The sequence below is a fragment of the Coccidioides immitis genome, assembly GCF_000149335.2.
Source record: "Coccidioides immitis RS genomic scaffold supercont3.2, whole genome shotgun sequence".
NCBI lineage: Eukaryota > Fungi > Ascomycota > Eurotiomycetes > Onygenales > Onygenaceae > Coccidioides > Coccidioides immitis.
This window is the reverse complement of record NW_004504309.1, coordinates 120676-145071: the sequence shown is the minus strand read 5'-3', so window position 1 is coordinate 145071 and position 24396 is coordinate 120676. Positions and strand designations below refer to the sequence as shown.

Sequence of the window (24396 nt, the reverse complement as noted above, 5' to 3'; positions counted from 1 at the left end):
AAAATTAAAATTGAAAAAAAAAAAAAAAAAAGAAAGAAAGAAAGAAAGAAAGAAGTTTTGAGAGAATAGCTAAAATTACAAAGAAGGTATCAAAAAAAGCACGCCAGCCAAGAGGTAACTAAGTAACATCTCAAGGGGAATTTAAACAGATTGTGAAAAATAACCCGTGTCCATTGTCGGGTGTTTAATTACATACATATATATATAGATATAGCAATATTTATATTTATTTTCTGCCCTTCGCGTCCTTCACTTCCCCGACATCGACGTTCTTCGTGCCGATGTGACCGACGTCCGAGTGTTCACCCGGTCGATGTCGAACGGGTTACCCTCGTATTCACTGAACGTCTCAGACAGCCTCGACGCTATAGAGCCGGTTCTGTGTGTCCTGTGGGTTCTGTGTGTTTGCTGTCTGCTAATAGACCGAATCGGTTCGAGAACATAGTCCCGTTGTCCTGCACCTTCGTCGGCGGATCCGGGCTGGCCAGCTTTCTCGTCTTCTTTGAGTCCAAATTCGCGCGACGCTTCCTCCTCCTCTTCTTCTTCTTCTTCCTTCTCCTCCTCCTCCTCCTCCGCCTTCTTGAGAGCTTCTTCCGTTTGCTGGAGACTCGATTCCTGCAGGCGGCGCATGAACGCTTCGGCGTCGGCAGCGAATTTACACTTCTTTCGAATCGTCGCGCCGTACTTGAAGAGAAGGAATGGGAACGGAACGCATGCAAGTGCCAGGAACGCAGGGATACTGGATGCCCAGTGAATCCCAAGGTCTTCATACATGTATCGTGTGAACAGCGGGAAAGCAGCGCCGAAGAGGGATCTCAGAACCGAGTTTGCGGCAAGAACTGAGGCTGCATAGATGGTGTACGAGTCGATAAGATAGTTCATCACGCCCAGGAAGACGAGGACCATGCCGAAACCAAAGGGAACGCCGGCGGCGATGGACGCGAGCCAGTGGATGGAGGGATAGTTGGTCCATGCGAACCAGAAAAGACCGATGGGAATGGCAATGCCGCCGATCATGGACGGAGGCAAGCGGGCCTCAGGCGGTGCGAACCCATGGTGTTTCTTTGCGAGTGGAATGTAGCGCCTGTTGTTGTCGAAGATGTTCAGGGCGGCAGCGATAAGCATCCCGACGAGCACGCCCAAGAACGCAAGGCCCCCGATGCCCTCATTCCAGCCGCGGATCAGCTGGTACACGAATGGGAAGGCCCCGAACAACATGTACAGGGTGCCGTACACGATGGCGAGATACAGGGAAAGCAGGAAGACGATCGGCTCGCGGAAGAGAAGGATCCAGGGGCGGCTGAGGGCGGTAGCGAAGGCTTCGCTGACAGTGACCCGGCCCTGGTCGATATCTATGCGGCTGCGATATACCTTTCCAGAAAGCTTTGAGAGGGTGTTTGCTCTCTTGCGAAGAAGCACGGGAGCATATGTCTCTGGGACCAGCAAGGTGCCAATTATCCAGAGCACGCCGGAGAAGATGGCCAGAAAGCCCTCGACCCATCTCCAACCTGCGTTCATCCCGAGGAAACCACCGATGATTGGGCCGAGAACGGGACCCAAGAACGGTGCGATGGAGAACATGCCCATGGCCAGGCCACGCTGAGAGGCGGAGAACATATCGGCGATGATTCCGCCGGCGTTTGTCAGCGGCGACGAGCCGAACGAGCCGGCGAAGAATCGAAGGATGATCAGGGTCCAGATATTTTGACTTCCGGCGGCGCCGGCGTTGAACGCGGTCAGGGCCATGTATGTTCCGAAGAAAAGGAGCTGCCGTCCGTACAATTCACTCATGGGCGCCCAGATCAGTGGACCGATGGCGAAGCCGAGAACGAAGAGGGAGACACCCAGAATCATGACCTCACTGCTGACGTTGAACTCCGCCATGATCTGGTTTCCACCGCCGGTGTACGCGGAGGAGATGAGGGCAACGGCGAGGGTCGCCATGGCGACGAGCATGGTGATGGACCATTTCTTGATGGTGGAGAATTGGAGAGGGTTTCGGGGGTCATTAGGAATCCATTCGACGACGAAGGGATCATCTTCGGTGCCGGACCCCTTGTAGGGGTAGTCGATGACCTCTTGGGTGACGGCGCCGGGTTCGATGACCTGGCGCCAGTAGGGTATTTTTGAAGGGCGCGGTGATTCGTCGCCCATATTTGAAGCGGCGAGACGATTTATCGGCAAATGACTATCGAAGCTGATACTTCAAGTGTCATATAAAAAAAAAAAAGAAAAAAAAGAAAAAAAAGAAAAAAGGGAGACGGTTGGGAAGGGGTAACGAGCGGGAAACGGTGATTGATCTCTATTTAAGCCTCTTGCAGCGAGACAGCAACTCCCACACTGACGGTCAAGGAGGCAAAATCTCTCGAAAGCTCCCCTCTATAAGAAGATTTCTAATCACAAGTCTATAGGAACAGAGTCAGCGGCCCGCCGGTTGATTTAACGAGTGGAAGGTGAGAGGTAAAATATTAATATCGCGACGTATCTAGATGTGCTATGATGTATGCATGTATGTACTGTACAAAGGAAACAGGGAGGGATCGAGCCTGATATAAAAGGGAGGAAGAAATCGAAAAAAAAAAAGAAGAAGAAGAAGAGAAAAAAATATGCCTAGGCATAATGAATCTGATCGGAAATTCTCAAAAGGTACCTCTTTTTTTTTTTTTTTGACAAGGGGATGAGAGTAGCCATGGATGGGCTCCGGTCAAGCACCAAGCTTTTTTACCGGGCGGGCGTGGTCGGGGGGCGAAAAAGGGTACGGCAAGGCCGAGTGTTTAGTAGGGATGCGCCTGGAGCAGCGCCCACGGGTCGGAGGCCAATGAGATCAGTGGCTGGAGCTTAGCCCGCTCAAGCTTGGGTTGGCGTTGCCGGTAGGGCTCAAAGGCCCATACGGAGTAGCTTTATCTGTTGGTGATCTCATCAAACTTCCCGATACTTTTCTGCCCTTTTTCCATCTCTCTCTTTTTCCTTTTTTTTTTTTTTTTTTGTTTTTTTCGTTTTTTTCGTTTTTTTTTTCGTTTTTCTCTTTTCTCGCTGCGGCAGCGCAAACTGGGCAGAGGTGCAAATTCGTGTATGTAATCAGCAGCGGATCAGACGAGAAACATGACGTCATTCGCCGCCAGAGTTAACTAAGACATTAAATGCATAAATTCATGTAAGCAGCCCCTATGCAAGTTCCTTCTGTGCCTCGGCTCGTCCAAGATACGGAGGAACGACAAAAAAACATAATTTGAGTACGGAGTACCGCAGCATTAATGTATTCCAACACGCTGCAAAACCCTACGCAAGAAATAATATATAACTTGGTCGTTGCCCATGCCTCATGCGATGATCTACCCTCACATCCTCCCTGTCAGTATCATCTTCACACTTCTCCTCGATCGAGTACAGTACATATTCCCAGGAGGCATGGATGTTACCCCGTAACTGTTTGGTACATTCAAACCGGTCTATTGATATTCCGAATGCCGACTATCGGATCGTTCTTGCCGAGGCTCAAACTTAATTGCAGTGAATTAGTAATCGAAGAGGCCAATCACAACACCGCAGTGCGAAATACGAATACGGCTTCCCTGCAAAAACAAAAAATTGCAAATCGGCGTCGGGATCACAAAACAAGCTGGTTTCGGCATCACTTCCGGGAAACATGCTGGGATGATAAATATGTAATATGCGCGATGACAACATTCCTCGCAGTCCGTGATCCGCTGCCCCGAGTTGCATCACCACTTTAAAGTGAGGAGGAGATTACGAGAGTATACACCTGTAGATAGTTAGTTACTTCAAATAGTTATATGACAACGAATACGGAGTACTCCGTAGATACGCGTGTCGGGAGTGGATTCATCTTTTCAGCACCGCTCCACCGACAGTCGGGATCGCAGCTGCAAAGGATGGATCTAGACCAGACCCCCCTTCAGCTCCGATAAAGCCCTTTTTTTTTTTTTTTTTCATTTTTGATATGGAATAATTACCCTGCCCACGATCAGCTCACTTATCAATCCACTTCAACATGGTCTCTTATATCAAAAGCTGCACAGGTCAGGGGCCATTTTCGTCCAGGAAATTAAAGGACATGCGAGAAATCGTCCGGTGTGACTACTTTAAGCTCAGCCACCAGTGTGTATTAGGGAAGAAGGGCTATTGTTCCTTTGCAGTTTTGGTGTCTCTGTTAGAGCTGACAAGGGTACTCGGTTCGGAGTTGTACCCACCGCGAACTCAACCCATCGTATGAGATGTGATCGGAAGGATCAAAGGCCGCTGCCTGCAAAAAAAGCGTCGAGAGCCTCCGTGATCTCCGACGAGTATCTCATTGCTTGAGAAATAAAGTCGTCGCCCGCCGCGCCAAAAATTGGGTATGTAAATCTGAAGTCCACTGATACCAATGTGTATATATACTGCGCGACGCACTGGCTGTCGCAGTTCATTGGCAGGCCTGCATAATATCAGGACCATCAGGGCTCAATTCACAACCCTGGAGATGCTCTCATTTAACCACCCAGCTTGAAGCATGCCATGTGCAATCGCTGGGAAAAGCATGTGAGCTGGGTCCCAGATTATCACTTCCGTGAATTTAACCAGCAAAGGAGGCTGAAGGAAAAGAGAAAGAATGAAATGATGGTGGAGAAAAGAACCTACTATCCAGCATGTCTCAAACTCAGTGTCCGGGCAGCTCATAGCACCTCTCCTACTCCACCTCTGTGAGCTCTCGGAGGCCATTGCCTCCCGTGTGGCCTGTTGTCGCTGTCGTCGTGAGTACGAGTGGGATTCTTCGACATGCATGACCCGGAGGTTGTTTGACACACGCGTGGAAGGAGTGCCCAGCCCAGTTGCTGGGGCTAGTTGTATCCCGTTGCAGTCTCCCAGCGCCTTGACTTTCCTGTCGCCTGTCGTTGTCTATAACAATTGACAGCGATATCTCTCGGAAGAAGATCCCCTTTGCATAGCCCAAGATGTTAATAATACAGAGAAGAGATCAGCCGAGAGGTTATGACCGTTTCGGACTCTCACAATCATATGCACAAGGCTGGTGGCACAGTTGACAAAAGATCATATCCCATATTCCGTCCAGGCCTTCAAACGGCTAAACCAAAAGGATGTCGCTTTTTTGGTTCCCTTATCTTATTTTCTTTCCGTCTCCCTCTCTTGCTTCCAAGTCCAATAGAGCCGTCCTATCTCAGTTGGTTTTTTGAAAAGCCGGTGGCTGGAAGACTGTGATGACGACGATATAGAAGGTGATCATATATCAAAGACGAAGGTCAAGAAAGTGCACCCAGCTGGCTTACGATGTCATAGCCATACAAGGGAAGTAAATTTTGGTGCCAGGTTGATCTGTGCTGTGTTTCTTGATCAAGTGGGACACTCTTATTACTTCCTAGACTCGTCGTCGTCGAGTTTTAGTATCGGCAATACAGAGATTATCGGCGATGAAGTGCCCGGATATCAATTATTCTTGTCACCCCAAGCTGTGAAGACCTGAACAACCATCGCAACCCATTCGATCGACAACGACGGGGATGCATCCCCCACCCGGGTGCAAGTAATTCGCAAGAGTAACAAAGTCAGGCTCTGTAAAAAGAATATAAGCCAATTAGACGATCACAGGCGAAGGTTCGGCATAAACTTCAAGTCGACATCCGAAGCTACCAGAGACACCGTGTCGAGGGAACAGTATGCCTTGAAGGGAGGGATATCTGTCAATGGTGTGATTCGGCCACGCGATCGCCTCTGGGAGGTATTGAGGTCACTGGAATCTTCCAAAAGGCCAATCGGACTTCAACAGGTGGCTTGGAAAAAGACGGCAATGCTTCTGCAGGTGGCTTGATAGTTGATAACTTTTGCCATTCTCTGTTCGCCGTGAATCGTTGCCCATTAACAGCAAGGGTGGAAGAAGTTATGGCTGACCTCCAGGACCCAGCTAGCCATGAGCTACCGAGCAATATCCCGAAGCACACCACGAAATGATCTCAAACGAGCGTGGGTAACATTTTATTTCCTGCTGCAAGCATCATGCTTAGTGACGGAAACCCAAGAGGAACGGCCAGACAATGGGCTTGTCAACATCGGAGAATTAATGCCATGGATGATCGGTGGAGGCGGCATACAGCACGGACATCCAGGGTTGCGGAATGGTGGTTGAGTAAGTCAGCATCTGACAACTCGCTTGGTTATTTGCCATTGATCCCAAGGGGGGTCCAGAGACTGTACACCGCAAAACGGGGTTTATTAACTGACAGACAAGAATATGCTCACTTGGAAGAATGTGTCTATAGAACCCTGAACTGCATCTAATCGCCCTTGTTATACTTTTGCTTTTAGACATTAAGAAACTAACTGGAGGTACTCAATAATGTCTATGTGCTTGGGATAGATCCGAGCGTCTCCCCTTTGATCAGTCTTAGTTTCCGGATAACTAGCCGGCTTGACATTTGGACGGACATGGTTTCTGTTGGCGAGAGGGGAATGGTCACACGGAATGCCCCAGGCGTGCCATTGACCGATGCTTTCAAGCCGGGTTCCTCTGCTATGTAAGCCCTGTCTGCAGTTACAAAGCTAGTTACTACCGTCCCCGTAGAGAAAGTCAAGCTCCAGCAGGCATTTGATGCTTATGCAATGCTTGACCCGGAGCCAACAGGCTACGGCGGGGTTTGAGATGAGAGCTTAAAAAAAAAAATTCCGCCAGCTTGCAGATCTCACACGGGCCCAAGCGGGTTGCCCCAATCTAGCCCTAATCGCAACTGGACCGCTCAAGCTCGGCGGAAAACCACTGTCCATCGCTTCCCTCGACTATCCAGCATTTTCCATGGCAAAAAAACTTTCAAGCAATTCTCGACACGCTGGAAGGTTTCACTGCCTAAATGCATAAAAAGCTTCTTGACCCCCCAGGTCAAGTTTATTGATTTTGTTTTTTTTTTGCTCTACTCCGTACCCCGGTTACAATTAGAGGGAGATATTAGCCCTTGATATCATTCATCAGCTTACTTGTTGAAGGGGATGTGAGTATTTTCCATATTCAGTTATTTGAGAGAAACATTTCTTGTCTAAAGGACCGAAATCGCTAATATGCGGGAGCATAAATATCTACATTCAACAGCGCTGGGGCAAAAACGAATAAGCACAGAGTCAAAGCATAGTGAGCATGGTATCAGCTGTTGAGAAACCTCCCAACGCTGTGATAACATGCGCTTATTTGAAAAGGCTATGCCTAAGGTTTGTTGGTATTATTTGGTGTGATGAATTAACAATGAACGATATTGAAATCATCTGCTGAGGATAAAATCCACTCTAGGCTGCTGCTGCTGCTTGGATGGTGTTAATAGTATTCGCGGAGGGACGTGGTTTGAGAACCAACAGTGTCTAGGATGCTTGCCTTTTATATAGAGTCAGGGCGTGCTGACTTGGTTCAGCTGGCCGTGAAAAGATGGGTAGTTCACGGCGCTGAATATCATTGTTTGTCGATGTTGTTGTCAAGTTCCGTTTCGGCAACAGCCATCACAGGTCAGATCGCTAATCACCGGCATAAGTGTGCCGGTAAGAGCTCTGAAGAAAACAAACACTGTGCTCCTTTGGGGAGAACGGTGTTTTCTTACCGTTCCCAGTTGAGACCCGTTGGAAAGGGAGAGAGCTGACCTCATTTTCTTCTTCATAATTATCGAAGAAGAGAGCCAGAGCTCTGGCTCTGCTTCACCGGTATTGTTCGTATTGCACATCCAACAATGGGCCGAGCATGTCGAAGAAATCTTGGCCACCGGACCATCCTAGCTGGTTGGGACCCAAGCCAGCGAATGATATCAACGGGTCGGTTTGGAAGGTATGCTGGTCCGGGATCACACCCATCGTCATATACGCTGACGAGTCAGGTGCCGAGCTTGCAGGACTGGTGACGAAGCGTGAATCGTAGTCGCCGCTGGTGAGTGCTTGTGGGAGTGACATTTGCTGGGCCATTGATCGTTCGAACGATTCTGTTACAATGGGCTTGCTTTCGGGGGGCATGCTTTCGTGAAATTCGAATGGCTGCCGCCCCATCTGGCCGTTGTTGGGAGTGATATGCCCGCTGAGAGACGGCTCGCTGGTCGGGATCGTCACGCGACTACGGAGACTCGATACAAGTGCCTGGAGGAGCTCGCCAAATCGGTTACTCAGGTGAACGTCGTCAACAACACAGGTGCAAAGAGCCTCTGCAGTACGCTCAACTAGTGTAAGGGAGATTGCGGTTTCGCTATCTTTTGCTCCGAGAGCGTAAGCCTGTATTAAAGCGGGTAAGCACAGGGTAAGACCATTCGATCCATAAAAAAGGGGACGAACCTTGAGACAAAACATGGCACCAGCGAGTATTCTCGAGTAAGTCCGGACGGGGACATGCTTAAGCCGGTCTTCGGGGAGGAGTTCCTCGACTACTACTTGGAGCATTGCTCTCGCGGCGTTAACCACTTCCATGAAATATTCCTTGTTTCCCTCATATGGACTGAGTAGTGCAGAGAGTGGAAGTGAACCCCCTTCTCTTGCAACACGATTGTAGTGTTCCACTACGGCTTGTAAGGCAACGCTGTTTATATATACTCGAACGTATCCGAACTCGATGGCAAGTATTAATCTCATTGCTTTGGAAACTAGGGCGACTAGTCAGCATGCATGCATGTGATTTTAAAACAACTGAAAGAAAAGTAAAAATAAAAAAAATTAAAAAAATAAAAACGACAAGATTGAAACTTACGTTTAGCGCGGTCAAATTCGCGCTGCCAATCCTGGAGAAGAGGATTAAGCATACGAAGGACGGCAATATACTCGCCGCTGTTGATGATGTCGCGTGTTCTCTCTCTCGAAGGAAAGAGGAGTTCGTTTCCTCTCTTCATCAAGGACGCGACGCCGACCCAGCAGCGGATCGTATCACCGTGTTTTACGCTGGCATCGTGGTCGGTGACGGAAACATTGGTCAAGTTTTTCCAACCTAGACGCATTTGTCAAAATTGTCCTAGAAACCGAAATCGATAGCATTTGCTTAGAGTATTTTCTTGGGCAAAAACCCACCTAGCCGGCCAGAGGTTTGGGTCAGGTAGACCCAGAGTAAATGTTGGACGAGATACGCCCGTTGGCTCGAGTGTGGATTGTTCCAGATGTCACGTCGGGATTCTCTAGCACCGATAGTGGTGTTGTCGTATTCGTCGAAGATTCCGAGTTCGACGGCCAGGGCCAGAGCATTCCCCAGCATCGACCAGCACATTCGGTCAGATCTCCAGACGGGCTCCAGCCAATCGATCCGAATGCGGCCGCCAATGCCTGACGTGCTGGCTCTCGTGCGGCGAACCTCGTCCTTGACGATAATGCTGTCCCCATCATCTCCGGCGGGGACGTGCAGCGAACGCGGATGCCACTCAGACAGGAGGAGTAGGGCCTCGCAGGTGCCAAGGGTGCGAAGGCTCCCGAAGCTGGAACCGGCGAGAGCGGATTCACAGGACTGGGTGGTCATAGTCTCCGTTGCGGTTCCGTTGTCGTGGGTCGCGGCGCTGAACTGCTCCTGGCCGAAGATCATGCGAGAGATCATGCCCTGCAGGTGCTGCCACAGGCGCTCGTGGACCATGTAGGAGCGTGAGACCGCACCAGCGCCGGAGAACTTCATGTAGCGCGATGCCAGCATCAGGATAGTGACAGCAAGTATGGGTTCCTCCTCCAAGAGCTTTCCATGCATTGACTGATCCTGATAAGCAGTGGAGGAGATAGGGGTGAAGGGGGCTAAGTACTTGTGAAAGTAGTTGACCAGGTCCAGGGCTTCCTCCGCAGTGAAGAGACCGGTGCGTACGAAGCGCAGGTTGGACCAAGGCTGCAGGGCGGTGCTCGTGGTGCTGCCGTGGTTGCTCGGCGGGGCGGAAGGGCGGTTCCCTTCGTCGGCGGAGGCCCGCAGGCGGGAGGGGTTGGAGTCGTGGTGGAAGCCGGTGACGCGTTCGCTGTGACGACCGGCCTCCCACAGCAGGTTGAGGGCATCGTGGGAGGTGTAAGCGGCGTCGCGCAGCAGGGCAGCGGCAGCCTTGTCTCCGCCTGCGGCACCGGACAGCGGAGCATCAGTAGATATCACGTGACTGAGGAGCGGAAAACCGGGTTTGATGGCGGGAGGAGGATTACCAGCAGAACCCACACTATCAGTGCGGCCATGGGCCGACAGCGGCAGCACGTTGACACCGGCGAGAGTGGCCAGCGTGCCGTCGAGGGAGACGATCCTCCCGATCTGGGGATGGTCGGCGGGGGCGGAGGCGCCGGAGGATGTACCCGACTTCTTCTTTCCGCGGGTAGCGGAAAAGTGGCAGAACTTGCGTTCCCGACGACATCTTCCACAGGGACCCTGATGCGGGTGATCGACGGAACCGAGATCACATCGGACTCTGCGCTCTCGACACGGAATACAGGCCTATATGGGGGCGAAAGGGAGAAGAGAGATAAACAGTTCACCAACTGCACTTAAAAAATTTATTTCGCCGTTGCATTTCACGATGTTTACACGAGAGCAGAGAGGAGGGGAGAGAGACTTGGATACATTTGAAGGCTAGCAGAGGACAATGGGAGCAAAGCCAATGAAATCAAGCGATGCATACCTGATAAGCCCGTTTGTGCACCTTTGCAGGAGGAGGTGGTGGCGGCGGAGGAGGAGGAGCGGTGGGCATGGCAGCAAGAGGGAGGAGACGATATGGCGAGGGAGACTTCAACGCGACCAATGGATAACGGGCAGATAGAACATGTAACGCTGAATACGCATACTCGTGGGTTGAGGCAAAAGAACAGGATAGTAAGACAATATACACAAAAAGAAAAGAAGAACAGAAATATGACAAACAAATATAAAAAAGAAAAAAGAAAATAAAACTATAAAAAAAAGAAAGGAACAGAAGAGGAGGAGAGGGAAAACAATCACGACATGGCGTGGAGAGCGAGGGAGTGAATGAAGGGAGGGAGGAGGCGATGGGGGCATGATGGGGGGGGTGTGTGTGTTTAGTCAGGCAGGGCAGGTACCTTAGTTAGCCCGGTACTCTTTCAGCTGTCTAGGGCGGGCGGTCTGGCTGGTTGTGTGACTTCAGAGTACAGCGGGCGGTGGACCCAAGTAACTCGGTACCTAAGGTGCTCCGTAACTTTACCAAGTAGTACCAAGGCCCCCCAGCTTAAACCCCCCTCATCTGACAGCTGACTAACGTCGAAGCTTAGTCACTGCCGAAGGATGGCGCTAGTCTACATGGGGCAATGGCGCGGGGTGACCGAAAGCAGGATTGGACCAAACAGAAAACAACCCCAGCCTTTTTTATTATTTTCTCCTCTTCACCCCCTCACACAGCTTTCTTCTTTTTGCCGGGAGTCTCAGTTCCCATCAAACTAGGGGCGACCCTCCTCCGTCCATCCCATCGATCTGGATCCCTCCGGCATGGGGTCTCTCTGGTCCACTACGGAGCAAGGAGGGACATGGCTACTCTGGCATTTGCTTTCGGCAACCCTCCCGGGCCTCAATCCACAACAGTACGGAGTACCCCAACACCCATACTCCGTACCGTTAAAAAAAAAAAAAATTTCCAACAGCCCTAAGCCCACCAGCTTATCTCTCTCTAAGCCAGGAAACAGCTTTCTCTCACGCATCGCGTAACTGAACTACGTGCCCATCTGCTGTACGCTCCTCCGTATGCCAGGCCCAGTCCAGCCTCCCTGCTGACAAAAGTCGCATTGGCGAAACATCCCACTGGCCGTGCCCGTGCCTCTTTGCAATTTTAAAAATTTTAAAATGGCGGGCCAGATCACTCCCACAAGACAGCCCTCGGCCAAGCCTGATCTGCCGGGGTCCCCTGCTCCCTCTCGCTTCCAAATCCTCCACTGGTTTCCCTCACAGCTCACATCCATCCAGACAGCGGGCAGGGTATGGTCGAAGTTACCCAAGAAACGTGGGGTGGAAGGTTCTTCTGGAACAAATTCAACCGCAAGTCTCCCCTCCCCTGGTACAGAGGTATTGCTCACATATTCCGCCCTCTCCTGACCCGATATTCGCGTGTCTACTCGCATGAAGACCGTCCTTGCTCTCCTGAGATATATGGACCTGCCATCCCATCCAACGTCCACAGAACTCTTAGCTTGGTTTCAATGGACTGATGTGAAAGCTTAAACCCTGAAGCTGAAGCTGAATATGACGCTGAACCGTCGACACACCTCAACACACGCAGTCGCATGGTTGATTGGCTGTGTCTCCGGTAGAACAGGGTCAGCGGAAGAGGCAACGGAGGACGAGGCAATCACTGATCAATGGGCCATTCTTTTACCTTCCAGATGTGGCGAAAGGTCTCCCACCGACAGGGTCCCTTTTTTTTTTTTTCCAGGAGATATTGACGTCAATGGCGATTTTCTACCACCCATCCCCTCTCCCAGCAAAGAATCCGCACTCACCAAGCCTACCAGGCCTGCCGACATGGGCTCCTACCCTGGGAGAAGAGGGTGTGTATGCGTGCGCGCGTGTTATTCTTGGGAGAATAGGGGAATGTCGGTTACCATACCACTCTCCAGCAAGCCGAACAGGGAGCTGGGCTGTGCCCTTGCGACAGCCACATCGGCCGCGAAAGGGTCAAATATCAAGTATGGCAGAGAGCGTGACCGGGGAAAGGCAGCATTGGATTACCTGAGTGCGATTGCTGTAATATATTTGGGTACTTGTTGCCGTTCAGAGCATCCTACTTTTGCATCTTCTGGTCCACCATTGACGCTGTGGGACTATGGGCTGCCTACGGAAGTCCAAGGATGTCTTACTCGTCAGCACACACAGAGTACGACCCAGAGGGAGTCTGAACAGGTGGTAGTGTTACAACAGACCGCGACATCGCTCCAAGAATAAAGGGGAAAATCTTCGAGCAGATCATCGAACAAAATGGAAGCGCCAAGACAGTCACAAGCCAAGTAGGGAATGCTATAAATGGCGACAAGAAGAAAATGGGTAGCTTGGTGGCAAATCGGCTATCTCATGACAACAGAATTCTGTTCAGTGGCGTCCTTGTATATGTATAGAATTTATCGACACAGAACCTTCGCTAGTAAGCTGACAGCACTCTTTCCCCCCGCACACCGACAACATTGCCATCTGTTTGACAAGTTGGCAGCGGAAGCACCCCCTTTGGTCCCGCCGTCATCCACAGAAGGAATCCAAGGATGATGAAAAACGGGGGCAACCCCGCAAGCAGGTAGAGTTCAAGGCGTTCAATGATAATCCCCAAGTGTCCTAGTCGAACCCATCGGCGTCTCGTCGAGCAGCAAGGCGCGATCGTCTGGCGATCGCCTGGCCTGCCAAAAATAGGCACGCTGCTGCCCGAAACTCTCGACGATCGTGCCCTTGTTTAAAAATCGTCGATTGTAATGCCAACTTGTCTCTCCTTCGCAAGGGCGAGAAGCTCCCTGCCAATCACGAGATCCATAATGCCCATTCCAACGCACTTAAAGACCACATTGCTGCCTGAATCGAACAGCCTCGAAGCCGCATGCGGATTCTCAAACAACTCGCCAATCTCTACTAGCTGGCTTTCAGATACCTGAGCCTTGATAAGCTCGCCCGCCTCGTGCAGGCACGCTTCCTTTGAATCAACGATAATCGTACTACGTCCAGAGAGTAGGGTTGTAGAATCAATTTCTTGCATGTGTGGCTTGTAGGAGCCGATAAGAGAGATAAACCTGGGCTTCTCTCCGAGATATGAGCTGGAAAATAGCGGCTCGGTCGACGGAGTGCAGCAGAAGATGGCATCAGCCTCAGATACCAATGTGCCGAGAATCTCTGCCGCGAACGTCGACGAATCCCTCCCTATGTAACTTATCATCATCCCTGGGAATATCCCGCGAACATCTGCATCCAAATCGCTCTTTAATCTCTCAGCGCCTCTGGCGCCTCTGTTCACGACTGTTATCTTAGTGATCTTCTCTCCAGCGAGTAAGAGAGCAAGCCGAATGTGCCATTCTGCCTGCTTTCCGGCCCCGAATACCAGGATATTTGCGCCCTCTCGGAGTTGGAATCTCTGAAACGGGATCATGCTGGCCAACGCGGTCCGGAATGCCGTGATTAGCTCAGCGTTTAATAATCCCTCGAGGTCACCCTCTGGAGAGCATATGTTGATGGCACCTTTGGGCGGGCCGCCATGGCCCGGCAGAGTTACGATCTTGATACCTGTGGTCGTGTTGGTATCGGATGCTGGCATGAAGAGTGTTGCGTGGTTCCTTGAGGTCACAATCTGCTCTCGGATTGGTTGATGGATAAGTTTCTGTCCGTTGGCGCCGTTACGATGGCCTGAGTAACTGGCGAGGGCCTTCCAGAGCGCCTGGAGCAGATGTTGACATTGGTCACGCGTCAAGCCCTTGAGTATGGGGAAGATGTCCGATTCGCGAAGGACCAGCATGATTCTGTTATTTTGTCGGATCCCCAAGTTACCAAGAAAGTTAAAAACAAAAAAATAAAAAAAAAAAAAAACCTAAGCAACTAACTAACAAGGGGGCAGCAATTTTAATTCTGGTCGCCGTTCAGGAGTGTGTGTGGTCGCAGCGGTGAGAAAAAGTAATCATGATCGTAAAGAATGAGGGACAATGTAATCTTACATAGTGATGGGTGAGGCTTGCATTGGCCCGGCGGTAATGAATGGGTTACAGCAAAGAGTTCTACGATGCCGAGCTAGCTTGTGTTAGTTGTGCTCTCCGCAATCGGATGAAAAGCCGGGGATCGTCAACAGGATTTCCCACCCCGGCCTTCCGTCGTCGGCGCGGGATTTTGGGTGTGTGCTATTGGATGTGATCAACGCGCCTCGTGGTTTCTCTGCTGCGGTACGGAGGAAGTACGGAGTAACAGAGTATGTACGGAGTACTCCGTACAAAAGGGTTTGGTCACTTACACTAGTTCGTGCACAGGTTTAAATTTTTTTTTTTTCTATCTTTATTTTGCTCGTTCTCTCGAAATGCCTTCGAGGAAACGAGGCGGGTGGCCTGGAATCCCGGTCCGCGACGAATGGCGGGTAATCGGGCGATAAGAATAGCCAGCCCAGCAGTCGTGATTTGACGGCTGGCCCGAAGTCTTTCCCCCAGCAAAAAAGGGCTAATTTAAGCATATTTCTCCCAGCGCGAGATAGACGCAGAGCTCGCCCAATCAGCGGTGCAATGCGAGAAAAAAAGCAAAGCGTCTGTGGGCCAGGGTGTCCTGATAAACAGTGGAGGTTTGGCGGGCCACGTACCGGAGCACGGAGAACGGGGCAGGGAGGGAAGGGGAGTTGACGAGTTCAAGGCCCGTATCCATTCTGTCGTCCTGCCGGAGATCCGTGGACGGCCGGCTCGCCAACCAAATTCCACCCGAGTCACGGGCAGATAGGGGGGTGTGGTGAGGCTCGCAGGTGACAGCGCTGGGTCTCACGGTACCCTCTCTTGTCTCTCGATCTCTCTATCTCTCTCTCTCCCTCTCTATCTCTCTCTCTGTCTCTGTGTTTCTCCGTCACGCAGCTCTCTTTGTCTCCTTTGTGTCTCTTCCTTTCAGCACTACCCACAAGACGGGTTCTGTTGGTTCGTTCGTACGTCTCTTTTTTTGTGTTGGTCGGTCGAGACCCCCTTCGGCCATTCCTGCTGCCGTCTTGAGTTTGAGCGGCGGGCTTAGTCACGCTGGGCTAGCTCCCTTCGGGCGACGCACAGTGGGCAAAAGCAGCAGGTCACATGAGGCGAAGGTGGCGGAACTTCCAGGAAAGCGCCGGAAAGCGTCGCCTGCAAGCCGTGGGAACTGGAGTGCCACGCCCGCCAAAAAGCGACTTCATCCGGCACCTTCGTTGCTTTTTCGCTGCTGTTCCCTTGTGCCACCTGCTCAATGAACCAAGCTCGACACAGCTCCGGCCACGATGCTGACGCCATCCTGACCGCCCGGAGCAACCTGGGCGAAGCTTGGACCACTGCTTTCCCAGAAGGTCTATATATGGGCTCCCCCTTTAGGTGGTAGAAAGGGGGTTTCCGCCCGTGACTCTCCTCCTTCAACCACTTTCCTTACCCTCCCTCCCGTCCAGTCGAGATATGGCCTACCGACTTTCTCCAGTTTGTAGGGCCTCTAAACTCAGCTATGGAAATAATCTATTCTTGATTCACTCTGCGCGTCACGTTCGAGCGTTTCACGTCCCTTCGGAGTCCCCGGAGAACCTCCCCCAGACGCCATGGGATAGCTCCAAGTCCGAGGCCGCTGCTGCTGCCACCGCCGTTGTTCGGCCTTCGCCACCGCAGCGCATCCTGGACAGGATGCCCACTGCTTCCCTTCTTCGGAGCATCATGCTGCAGACCGTCATGTCTCGCCCACGTCTCATGGACATGGCGTCGACCGTGATTCACCGAAATGTCCAGTTTCTGACCGGGAACGCCCTCTTCAGATTCCTCCTCGACAACATGTTCTATGCACAGTTCTGTGCCGGGAGAACAGAGGCCGAGATCAGAGAGACGGTGGAGGGACTGCGGAGCATGGGTTATCGGGGGGTGATTTTGGCATATGCACGAGAAGTAGACCTGTCGAATTCGCAGTTTCAATCTGGAACAGCAGATTCTGACGCACTGCACAAAGAACATGTTGCGCAGTGGCTTCAAGGAACTCTGCGGACGATCAATTACGCACAGCGTGGAGATTATGTCGCGGTGAAGTACACCGGCGCTGGCATCGGTTGTGTGCACGCCCTAGAAACCGGGCAAAACCCAGACAATTTGATGGCTGATGCCTTGGAGCAGATCTGCGCCTCTGCGCGAAAGCAAGAGGTGAAACTCCTGTTCGACGCAGAGCATTATGTCCAGAAGGCGGGCATCGACTCCTGGACCATGGACCTTATGCAGAAGTACAACCGTGACGGCCAGACCGTTGTATATAACACCTATCAGATGTGAGTTTTTATTTCTTTTTCATTCTCCCCTTTTTTACTATTTTTGCTTTTTCCCCTCTTAATAGGTATTTTCGAGCGTTCTTGGCTAACAGATATCGATCTCCAGGTACTTGAAAGAATCCACGGCGACATTGGAATCGCATCTTCGGATGGCCCAAGAGGGGAAATTCAGCCTCGGGGTTAAACTAGTGCGCGGTGCATACATCAACAGCGATCCTCGTCACTTGATACACGATACCAAGGAGGACACGGATCGAGCCTTCAACAATGCCGCCGTCATGCTGGCCACTCAGCACATCGACAATCCGTCTGCGCCCAAGATTGGGCTTGTCCTTGCAAGTCACAACAAGGAGAGCACGGAGATGATGCGAGAGTTGCGACAGGAGCAACTCAGGCGAGGTTTACCCTTGGCTGACGTTGTGTACGCGCAACTGATGGGAATGGCAGATGAACTTTCCATGAGTTTGACACAGAAGGTACCGGTAGGTGTTGACCGTCTCCAGACATGCAGCGGATCCAGGATTGCTGATTCACCTGTAAAGGACCTTGAAGAAGAGAACAACCACGTGTTCAAGTACGTGGTCTGGGGCACCACCCAGGAATGTATGATGTACCTGCTCCGGCGAGCAGAAGAGAACCGAGATGCTGTTGAGAGAAGTTCTGTGAGCAAGCAAGCCTTGTGGGAGGAGCTGCGTGGAAGACTCACGCTCCCTTCTCTTCTTGATCGACGCGGATCTTGAGGCTGCGATTTTCTTGATGTTCGTTAGCGGGCGTCTCTTTTTATTTTCTCTTCTATTCCTTTTTTTTTCTTTTTTTTCCTTTTTTTGTTATTTCCTGATACCTGTCATTTGTTGGCGTTAAAGCAAGATCAAAAAGCCGGATGGGAGGGTTTCTGTCGGATTCTGCAAAGCACTTTTAGCGGTTGAAGTCTGAGTTATTAATTAGCGAATGTCTGAGCGCCTTCTTTTCTTTTTTTCTTTCCTCGTTGTGCAACAAACTTTGAGTGCGTCTCAAGTCATTTATGTAGGTATGGAGTAAATACCATGGAGATCCAGGCGGAAGTACAGAGTAGAAGTCTCTTCAAGACTGGTCGTCCCAGAAGGACTGGGAGTTAAAAGAGATCCATCGTTGTATGTTCGAGGAGGAGGAAGCGGGGATTTTCCCCCTCTTCCCCCCCTTTTTTTTTTTTTTTTGGCGAGTTGCGACCTCAAAAAGACCCGCGACGGCCCGGTTCAAGGTCAGGTGCCCGTGAGTTGTTCCCCAGTCGCCAAGCCCGGCAAACTGCGCAGCGAGCAAACAGTGCAAACGATGCAAACACGATAAGAAAATTCGATAGCGAACTCAAAAAAACACCAATACGCATAATCCCCACCAGATCTCAGTGCGCTTGAACACCCAAAGCTTGCTCCCCCCCAGGCCGCTGACCAAAATGCCGGACGAGACGTTCGCATCCGGAGCGCAGAGTATGTTTTTGCTTTTCCATTCCTTGTCGCTTTTAGCAGAATAGAGTGCAGCTGACCGGAGTTATCAGGGGCTCTCTCGCTATGGCACTCGTATCGGGGGTATGCCCTCGTGCTCTTGCCCGCCGTCTTCATCCTCTCTCATCTGATTGCAGCGCGCGGCAAAACTGCTGAAGCTTCTCCACCGTCGATACCTTCACCTCCCCGGTCCTCGAAAGCCAAACAAAGCCGTCCAACCTCGGGGACCGAGCCACCTACCTCCACCACCACTCCGGAGGAGGGAACCCCTTCGCCGAATGGCGCTGCAACGAGGAGCAAGGGCCGGCCTCCAAAAAGGGTCATTGGAACGAAACCCGCGAAAAAAGGAACGAAGCTGGTCAACGGGGATTCCGACGCGACCAAGGAAATCTCGATACAACCCATCATATTCTTCTCGTCCCTCACGGGGTCCACCGAACGAAGCGCGAAGCGTGTCCTCGAAAGGCTTAACACTGAGCCATTGAAGGATTCCAAACGCTCGTCGAGACTTCTGGCTCCCCAGCTATATGATCTATCGTATGTCGATTTTGACGACTACTTCGTCTCTCCTCCGAAAGCCCCCGAATCGAACCCGAACGTCCTGTACTTTTACTGTATTATAATTCCAACCTACAACATCGATACGATCTTGAATACCTTTTTGGGCCACCTAGACGAAACGCACCATGATTTCCGCATTGACACGGCGCCGTTATCGGGACTGGCGGGGTACGCGGTGTTTGGCTTTGGAGACAAGGAAGGATGGCCCACCGAAGAAGAAGGGTTCTGTTCTCAGGCAAAGGAAGTGGATAAGTGGATGGCGAAGCTAACTGGAAGGAAGAGAGCATATCCACTAGGCCTGGGTGATGTAAAAACTGACGGCGACAAGGCCCTCGACGAATGGTGCAGTGGCATGCAGGAGGTTCTGTGCGACATGGTTACAAACAACGGCGCGCTGGGCGAAGGAGTGCCTGGCAGTGGGGACCCGCTTGAAAGTGATGAAGAGGACGTTGAAGAAGATGATGAGGGTGTACCTAACCCTGGATCCAGGCCGCGAAAGGCTCGGAGAGCCGAAATTACCGACTTGGAGGATATTAAATTCGGCGGCGACGCCTCTGGAAAGCAGGGTTCAGATATACCAATTGATTTTACGACATATTCGAAGACATCGACATCGGTTGCTACGTCTACTCCAAAGGAAATGGTACCCACAACCTCTCCCACGTATGCGGCCCTGACAAAACAGGGCTACACAATAGTCGGTTCCCACTCGGGAGTTAAGATCTGTCGCTGGACGAAATCAGCTCTCAGAGGACGTGGATCATGCTACAAGAACTCGTTCTACGGTATCAAGTCGCATCTTTGCATGGAGACAACGCCATCCTTGTCGTGCAGCAACAAATGCGTATTCTGTTGGAGACATGGGACGAATCCCGTCGGCACCACATGGCGGTGGAAGGTGGACCCGCCGGAGCTAATATTTCAAGGGGTCAAGGAAGGCCATTACAAAAAGATCAAGATGATGCGTGGTGTGCCGGGTGTTCGTGCTGAAAGATTTGCGGAAGCCATGCGCATCCGGCACTGTGCACTGAGCTTGGTTGGTGAACCGATATTCTACCCTCACATCAACGAATTCGTGTCCATGCTTCACAGCGAACATATTTCGAGCTTCCTCGTCTGCAACGCGCAGCACCCGGACCAACTTGCGGCACTTGACCGGATAACACAGCTGTACGTCTCGATCGATGCCAGCAACCGTGACAGCTTGCGAAAGATCGACCGTCCCTTACATAGAGATTTCTGGGAGCGCTTCCAGCGCTGCTTGGACATCATTCGGGAGAAGACGCACGTACAGAGGACGGTGTATCGTCTTACCTTGGTGAAGGGATTCAATATCGATGACGAAGTCGTCGGATACGCCGACCTTGTGGAAAGGGGGCTTCCGTGTTTTGTGGAGATCAAAGGCGTGACATACTGCGGAACGAGCACGAGCGCTGGCGCGGGGCTGACGATGCAAAACGTTCCCTTCTACGAAGAAGTGGCAGCGTTTGCGGTCGCGCTGAACGACGAGCTGAACAGACGCGGCCTTGGCTATGGAATTGGGGCAGAACACAGCCACAGCTGCTGTATCCTGCTGGCCTCGCGTCGATTCCATGTTGACGGCAAGTGGCATACAAAGATCAACTATGAGCGCTTTTTCGAACTGTTGGAGCGCGAGAAGGCCGAGGGCGTGTCGTTCACCCCGGAGGACTACATGAGCGAGACGGATGAATGGGCTCTGTGGGGTAACGGTGGCTTCGATCCCAACGACCAACGTGTGTATAGGAAGGGCAAGAACAAAGCCAACATGTCAGATGCCGGGTCGGTGCCCAAAGGAGGAGTTGTGGAGATATAGCATCTTCGTTTACGATCATTTGTATGGCGTCTTAAGGATCCACTTGGCTCTTAAGCCGGTATTTTCTTCCAAAAACTGTACGGAAGTAGTTAAACCCTATTAACTATTATTATTTGGTGACATAAAATGAGACCCGGTGCAAAGGGAATGCAAGTTGATAGTCAATGATAATGTTTGTAATGAATGAATGAACCAGCGAGCAAATTCATCAACAAGCCTGGGAATCGGATATGCTTACCCGTTTGGGCAGGGCAGCTGGATGAAAGTAACTCCGGTCCCGACAGCCCCACCGCGAAAGCAGCCAATCACAGCCCACACCACACTCGCTTAGTGGCTAGTGCAAACTTTGATGCCGGCGCAGCGCTATAAAGCTCGCTCCCTCGTCGCTCGGTTTTGGTTTTCTTTTTCTTTTTTTTTTTTCTTCAGTCGACTCTACTCTAAAGAATGTGAGTATACTGCTCTGCCTTTTTGTCATGATGCTTCGTCACGGCCCATACTGACTTTCTTCACAGCATTTCTTCAGTAGACGTCCCACTCTGTATTTCTTATTACAGGGGTAAACTTCAATCCTGCTGATGACCACCATGTCCTCGATGCCCTAAAGTGAAGCCGTTATACTCCCGCCTCGACCCTGCTCGAGATCGCCCTCGCGTTTTCTGGATACCCTCTGTGGCTTCCGAAGTGCGGGCGGATGCATCTCGGGCTACTTGGGTCTAGGGAGTGGTGATGATCTTGACCTAGTGGATGTGCCTTTTGACTTCGGTCGGTCTCCCTAGGTGGGCGTCGAGGAGGTCTGAAGGATATTGAAAAAGTGCGTTCGGTTGTGAGTTTCTGGGGGGATAAGACACTTTGTCTGTTTTTTAGCAAAAAATAATGAAAGTGATGCGATGAGATAGTTGTGATGAATAATGAAAGAAATTATGAAAAAAAGCTGTTCGCTCTGTAAATCTGTGATCTATTGCCAAAGAATACTTCGTATTTCATACATAAAACGTCGCTTGTTTCCCGCAGTTGCTCTAAAACGGTGTTACCGACTTGTCACCCGTATGATTGATATTCCCCTCGACGTTGGCTGCAAGTTCAACTTTCCAATATGCCCGGTCAATTGGGGTTGCCGCCTTGGCGTACTCCATCTTCAGTGATGGGGAGATATTACAAGATTACAGCTGCATGCCTTGAACTTCTCGAAAGGAATATAAGAAGCATCTGACAGAGTAATGAATTTAGAAATGTTGAGATTCATGCTTCATGATGTAGTTTTGGCGGGAGGGGCAGTTGCAGTTTGCTTTGGTCCTGTGTTCGCATTATTAGACCGATCGCCTCCGCCGGGACCATTTCTTCCTCTGCCGTAACCACCGCGATTTCTTGGTCCTCCGCGGCCTCCGCCCCTAGGTCCTTGTGGTGGTGCTCGGGCTGGTGTAGGCCCGCCACCACCGCCGCCTCCGCCTGCGCCGCCGCCTGAAGGGGAGTGTGAGGGCATCACCGGCGGAGGGTGGTTCCGCATGTGGTTCCCACGCGCCTGCGCAACTGCTGCCGTCGACCGTCGCTCCAAGACGACCACCTGGCTCTGCGCGATCTGCACCGGGCTTGCTTGGATTGCTTTCCGCAATGCCTCTGGCTCCGCAAAATCGACATAGCCGAATCCTTTTTTCTTGTCTATCTCAACATTGATCACCTTGCCGAACTTGGAGAATCCCGATTCGAGCAGGTCTTCTGTTACGCCTTGCGACGGGTTCGCGTGTTTTAGGAAGGCCTGCGTGGCGGTTGATTGGGGGGCGGCGGCCTTGGCACTCTCTGGCGGAGCATTTTTCGGACCCGTGGGAGGATTCGTTGTCTTGGTCGCGTTCCGCGCCGCTGCAGGCTCTGTAGGAGGCTTCTTGAGTAGCTTCGGAGGAGTAACCTTGGCCGGTGGATTCTCCTTGGAAGGTTTAGTCGTCGTAGCCTGCTGTTTGGTGCCCCCTGTAGAAGGCGTCGGGGCGGCCTGTTTGGAGTCGGTTGCACTGGACGTAGCGGCCGTGTTTGTGCTGGACTTCTCTCCCCTTTTGCGGGGCGGCGTGAGTCCCAAGTCTCGTCGAAGAATCTTGGTAGCTGCACTCAAATTGCCTCGTTCTCGCTTGCGTTGGGGCGGCGGACCCGGCGGCGCCGGTGCGGGTTGCTGCGGTGGGACCTCGCTCTGTTTGCTAGCTGGAGCGGGTTTTGCTCCTTTCTGCTTAGACGCTTGGCTGGCAATCTGTTTGTTAGCAGCTTTGGCAGCGTCCTTTGCCGCCTTGTCGATTTTTGGTTGTTGTTTTTCCGAGACTGGCGATGCAGCTTTCTCGGCGCGGCTGAGGACCTTCTTCGCCTGGACCTTCTCCACCTTGACATCCTTGGCTCCGGACCTGGATGGCTTCGTAGCCCTGGCCGGTGCACTGGCCTCTTTTGCCTTGCCGGCCTTCTTGTCCTTGAGGTACTGGATCAAGGGTGTGATGGTAATCTTCTCGTCCTTGTCGGGCTCCACAATGTCGTCTGTGCTCGGTTTAGGGACGGGGTTGGTCAGGCTTTCGAGAAAGGCGATGAATTCGGGATCCTGGTCGATCGTACCCATCCTCGCGTCCTTGCGGACCTTGCCTCCGGGAACGCGAGGGTACGGGGCATATTCGAGGGTTGGAGGCCCAAGGAGAGCAGGATCGGCGAAGGTGTTGCGTGAGTCCTGGAAGGAGGTCTCGCGGACTCTATCGGACAGCTCAGGGACAATGGCGGAGGCGGTAACACGAAGGTAGGCGCGAGATGGTTTCGAGGGCTTTGAGGGACTAGTGACAGTAAAACCCCAATTACCATTTTTTGCTTTTTTAGCAGCAAAGAGAGAAGACGAGATTTTGAAGGTTTTTGCGTGCTTACTCGGCAGACAATTTTCCCGGCTTGTAGGCAAACCAGTCCAGTTTGCCCTTGCCCACTGTCCACTCCGGGCCCAGGGCGGTTTCGAACTCGACCTGGGTCAGGCCTGGGGGCAGTCGTCGCACCAGGAGCTTGAGTCTCGGGGCAGACGCTCTGCTGGAGGCGGGCTTCGCGGGCGCATGTTGGGCGGCGGCAGCTGGAGAAATGGGGAGAAGACCCGCAGTGGTGGTGGATTTTGACGTCGGTGACGGCCGGTGAGCCATCGTGGAGAGAGGGGGGGTGGTGGCCTGGCGCCGCAGAGACCTATGTATGCTTGCTGGAGTGGGATCCGCAGCGACAGAGGTGAGCATACAACGAAGAGCAAGGTAACTTGGAGCGCGGAGTAAGTGATTTAACCAGGGACCCTCATTAATTAGCCAGTTCCAGTCGGGGATGGATGTTTGAAAGACTCAAAACCCTTTTAACTAGTTGGTTGGTTAGTTAACTAACTACGGAGTACGGAGTAGTTAATAGAGCAAAAACACCAAAAAAAACAAGTGATGACATAACATTAGAATCACGTGATAGTCACAGGCATTTCTGAGGATGCAAACACTGCAAACCCCTGGCTTTTCGGTTTCTTTGGATGCGCTAAACTAAACCAACCTTAGAAACTTCTTGCTGTTTTGGCTTAAAAAAAAAAAAAACTGGTTGGAGCTAGTGGTTAATACTGTATGATCTTGACAGTTCCGCTCGACTAGCCAACCCTAACTTTCAGACGGGCGGCGCCACTTGA

General features: G+C 51.7%; 10 protein-coding genes across 10 annotated transcripts; 5 read left to right on the top strand and 5 right to left on the bottom strand.

The window, feature by feature from the left end:
- Positions 1-40: 40 nt before the first annotated feature.
- CIMG_09807 (multidrug resistance protein) lies at positions 41-2154 on the bottom strand (the record flags this gene model as incomplete). Its single annotated transcript, XM_001240185.2, has 1 exon — positions 41-2154. One exon carries the CDS (start codon positions 2152-2154, stop codon positions 250-252), a length of 1905 nt encoding a protein of 634 aa, XP_001240186.1. The 3' UTR covers positions 41-249.
- Positions 2155-3801: 1647 nt separating this feature from the next.
- On the bottom strand, positions 3802-5191 carry CIMG_09808 (uncharacterized protein). Its single transcript, XM_001240186.2, has one exon. The coding sequence runs from the start codon at positions 4780-4782 to the stop codon at positions 4462-4464; it is 321 nt and encodes a 106-aa protein (XP_001240187.2). The 5' UTR covers positions 4783-5191; the 3' UTR covers positions 3802-4461.
- Positions 5192-5516: 325 nt separating this feature from the next.
- On the top strand, positions 5517-6291 carry CIMG_12441 (uncharacterized protein; the record flags this gene model as incomplete). The annotated part of the gene is made up of 5 exons (XM_012358777.1): positions 5517-5539; positions 5595-5849; positions 5911-5980; positions 6120-6139; positions 6237-6291. 5 exons carry the CDS (start codon positions 5517-5519, stop codon positions 6289-6291), a joined length of 423 nt encoding a protein of 140 aa, XP_012214200.1.
- A 711-nt stretch (positions 6292-7002) lies between these two features.
- Positions 7003-10652, bottom strand: CIMG_09809 (uncharacterized protein; the record flags this gene model as incomplete). Its single annotated transcript, XM_001240187.2, has 5 exons — positions 7003-8244; positions 8305-8609; positions 8714-8947; positions 9028-10399; positions 10584-10652. The coding sequence occupies 5 exons, from the start codon at positions 10650-10652 to the stop codon at positions 7684-7686; spliced, it is 2541 nt and encodes an 846-aa protein (XP_001240188.2). The 3' UTR covers positions 7003-7683.
- Positions 10653-11315: 663 nt separating this feature from the next.
- Positions 11316-13069, top strand: CIMG_09810 (uncharacterized protein). The gene has a single exon (XM_001240188.2). It carries the CDS (start codon positions 12149-12151, stop codon positions 12845-12847), a length of 699 nt encoding a protein of 232 aa, XP_001240189.2. The 5' UTR covers positions 11316-12148; the 3' UTR covers positions 12848-13069.
- On the bottom strand, positions 12952-14772 carry CIMG_09811 (proline utilization protein PrnX). The gene has a single exon (XM_001240189.2). It carries the CDS (start codon positions 14388-14390, stop codon positions 13344-13346), a length of 1047 nt encoding a protein of 348 aa, XP_001240190.1. The 5' UTR covers positions 14391-14772; the 3' UTR covers positions 12952-13343.
- Positions 14773-14939: 167 nt separating this feature from the next.
- Positions 14940-15346, top strand: CIMG_09812 (uncharacterized protein; the record flags this gene model as incomplete). The annotated part of the gene is made up of 2 exons (XM_001240190.1): positions 14940-14996; positions 15101-15346. The coding sequence occupies 2 exons, from the start codon at positions 14940-14942 to the stop codon at positions 15344-15346; spliced, it is 303 nt and encodes a 100-aa protein (XP_001240191.1).
- Positions 15347-15421: 75 nt separating this feature from the next.
- Positions 15422-17932, top strand: CIMG_09813 (uncharacterized protein). The gene is made up of 3 exons (XM_001240191.2): positions 15422-16874; positions 16981-17356; positions 17417-17932. The coding sequence occupies exons 1-3, from the start codon at positions 16030-16032 to the stop codon at positions 17612-17614; spliced, it is 1419 nt and encodes a 472-aa protein (XP_001240192.1). The 5' UTR covers positions 15422-16029; the 3' UTR covers positions 17615-17932.
- Positions 17933-18301: 369 nt separating this feature from the next.
- On the top strand, positions 18302-20891 carry CIMG_09814 (flavodoxin and radical SAM domain-containing protein; the record flags this gene model as incomplete). Its single annotated transcript, XM_001240192.2, has 2 exons — positions 18302-18337; positions 18406-20891. Coding segments are annotated over 2 exons (2378 nt in total), but the record flags the coding sequence as incomplete, so codon positions are not given.
- Positions 20892-21316: 425 nt separating this feature from the next.
- Positions 21317-24086, bottom strand: CIMG_09816 (regulator for nonsense transcripts 3). Its single transcript, XM_001240194.2, has 2 exons — positions 23625-24086; positions 21317-23536 (listed from the first exon to the last, which is right to left on the bottom strand). Exons 1-2 carry the CDS (start codon positions 23969-23971, stop codon positions 21994-21996), a joined length of 1890 nt encoding a protein of 629 aa, XP_001240195.2. The 5' UTR covers positions 23972-24086; the 3' UTR covers positions 21317-21993.
- Positions 24087-24396: the final 310 nt, after the last annotated feature.

Coding starts and splice junctions, on each gene's coding strand:
- CIMG_09808 (XM_001240186.2), bottom strand. CDS start 4,782: ATGCATGTCGAAGAATCCCACTCGTACTCACGACGACAGCGACAACAG.
- CIMG_09810 (XM_001240188.2), top strand. CDS start 12,149: ATGACGCTGAACCGTCGACACACCTCAACACACGCAGTCGCATGGTTG.
- CIMG_09811 (XM_001240189.2), bottom strand. CDS start 14,390: ATGCTGGTCCTTCGCGAATCGGACATCTTCCCCATACTCAAGGGCTTG.
- CIMG_09813 (XM_001240191.2), top strand. CDS start 16,030: ATGGCCTACCGACTTTCTCCAGTTTGTAGGGCCTCTAAACTCAGCTAT. Junction 16,875..16,980: donor GTATATAACACCTATCAGAT/GTGAGTTTTTAT, acceptor ATCGATCTCCAG/GTACTTGAAAGAATCCACGG. Junction 17,357..17,416: donor GTTTGACACAGAAGGTACCG/GTAGGTGTTGAC, acceptor TCACCTGTAAAG/GACCTTGAAGAAGAGAACAA.
- CIMG_09816 (XM_001240194.2), bottom strand. CDS start 23,971: ATGCTCACCTCTGTCGCTGCGGATCCCACTCCAGCAAGCATACATAGG. Junction 23,537..23,624: donor CCGGGAAAATTGTCTGCCGA/GTAAGCACGCAA, acceptor TACTGTCACTAG/TCCCTCAAAGCCCTCGAAAC.